Here is a 1,357-nt window from a genome sequence, read left to right as displayed (position 1 = left end):
GACGGCGACGCTAGGTCGTTGCGCCGAACACGCGTCGTAAAAGCTGTACTGATCTTGCACATACGGTTGATCCGGCACAGTGTTGCACATGGGGTTGCCTGTAAAGTAGCTGATATCGGCGCCGCGCCAGTGCAAAGGCACGACGTCGACGGTGACGGGGGCCAGCGTGAAGTAGTTGGAAACAGATGCGAGCAACATGGGCACCACACGTTGCTGGTACGTCAAGAAATACGCTTCGAGCGGCGTTGGCTTTGGGGCGAGGACAACGTCCATGCTGCCCATAGGTCCGACATGCTGATCGATAAAGGGTCCGAGGATCGCGTCCACTTGCAGCGCGTACGAGAGCACTTCCCAGCGCAACTTGATGTCGTCGGACGCGTTGGTGGCGCCGCGAATGAGACTGCAATGGATGGCTTGACACGTAAACACGTCGTTCCATAGTCCTTGGTACGCTACGGACAGCGACCACAAGGCCAAGCCGCGGTAGCTTTGGGACGTGGTGTGGATCGTCACACGTGTGTGCAGGCCAAGCGCGTTCTCAATTTGAATCGTCTCCTGGAGTCCTTGTTCGTAGTAGTTGGTCAGCTGCGTTTGCCAGTACGTTAGCCCAACGTCGTACCAGAGACGCACTTCGTCGTCGATTGGTAGCCAGTGCGTCGCCCAAAGCGATTCGAGCCAAGAGGCGCCAGCGTCCGAGCTCTGGATATGCTGGAAAAGTGACACCGCGAGCGAGCTCCCGTACGAGCCATTGACAACGTCTTGGGGTACCGAGTTGCGCAGCAGCGGTTCCCAATAGACAGCGCCGTTGTGCGTCATACTGCGATCACACCGCGCTTGGCGACGCGCGGTGGTCGAGAGCTCGTAGACGCGACCCATATCGACCCAGCAGTACTGCGCAAACATGCGCGCGTTTCGATCAAAGCTTGTGTGCCGTATCGCACGGATAACCGTATCAAACGAGATGTTGGCCAAGAGTACTTGGCGCGAGAGCGACATCGTCATGTCGATAAAGGTACTGGCGTCATCGCCATAGACCTTTTCCAAAACGACCTCGGGTGACGTCAGTGGGACTGCATATGAAGTTGCGAGCTGGAGACGCCGGTGAAAGATGTCGGCGAGGAAGGTCTGTGGTCCGGACGTCGTGAAACCCGCCCACCAGAGGTCGTTGGCGATATTGGGCTGCAAGACGACGAGCAGAAAGTAGAGACTGAGAGCGGTCGAGAGCAGCACGTAGACACAGCCGGCGAGCGCGAGACGCGTTTTGTATGGCTGTGGAATGGCTTGGAGCTCGCTAATGGAGGGCGCAAATGGCGCGATCATGTTTCGTGGGCGCCGTGTCGGACTTTGAATGTGGCCG

The 1,357-nt window shown here is 57.9% G+C and overlaps 1 protein-coding gene across 1 annotated transcript; it reads right to left on the bottom strand.

Moving 5' to 3' along the window:
* Positions 1–10: 10 nt before the first annotated feature.
* Positions 11–1,357, bottom strand: SDRG_03983 (hypothetical protein; the record flags this gene model as incomplete). Its single annotated transcript, XM_008609633.1, has 2 exons — positions 79–1,357; positions 11–43 (listed from the first exon to the last, which is right to left on the bottom strand). Exons 1-2 carry the CDS (start codon positions 1,318–1,320, stop codon positions 11–13), a joined length of 1,275 nt encoding a protein of 424 aa, XP_008607855.1. The 5' UTR covers positions 1,321–1,357.

The sequence above is a fragment of the Saprolegnia diclina genome (assembly GCF_000281045.1).
Source record: "Saprolegnia diclina VS20 unplaced genomic scaffold supercont1.9, whole genome shotgun sequence".
Classification (NCBI taxonomy): domain Eukaryota; phylum Oomycota; class Saprolegniomycetes; order Saprolegniales; family Saprolegniaceae; genus Saprolegnia; species Saprolegnia diclina.
The sequence above is the reverse complement of the archived record's forward strand: the minus strand, read 5'-3'. Positions and strand labels throughout refer to the sequence as shown.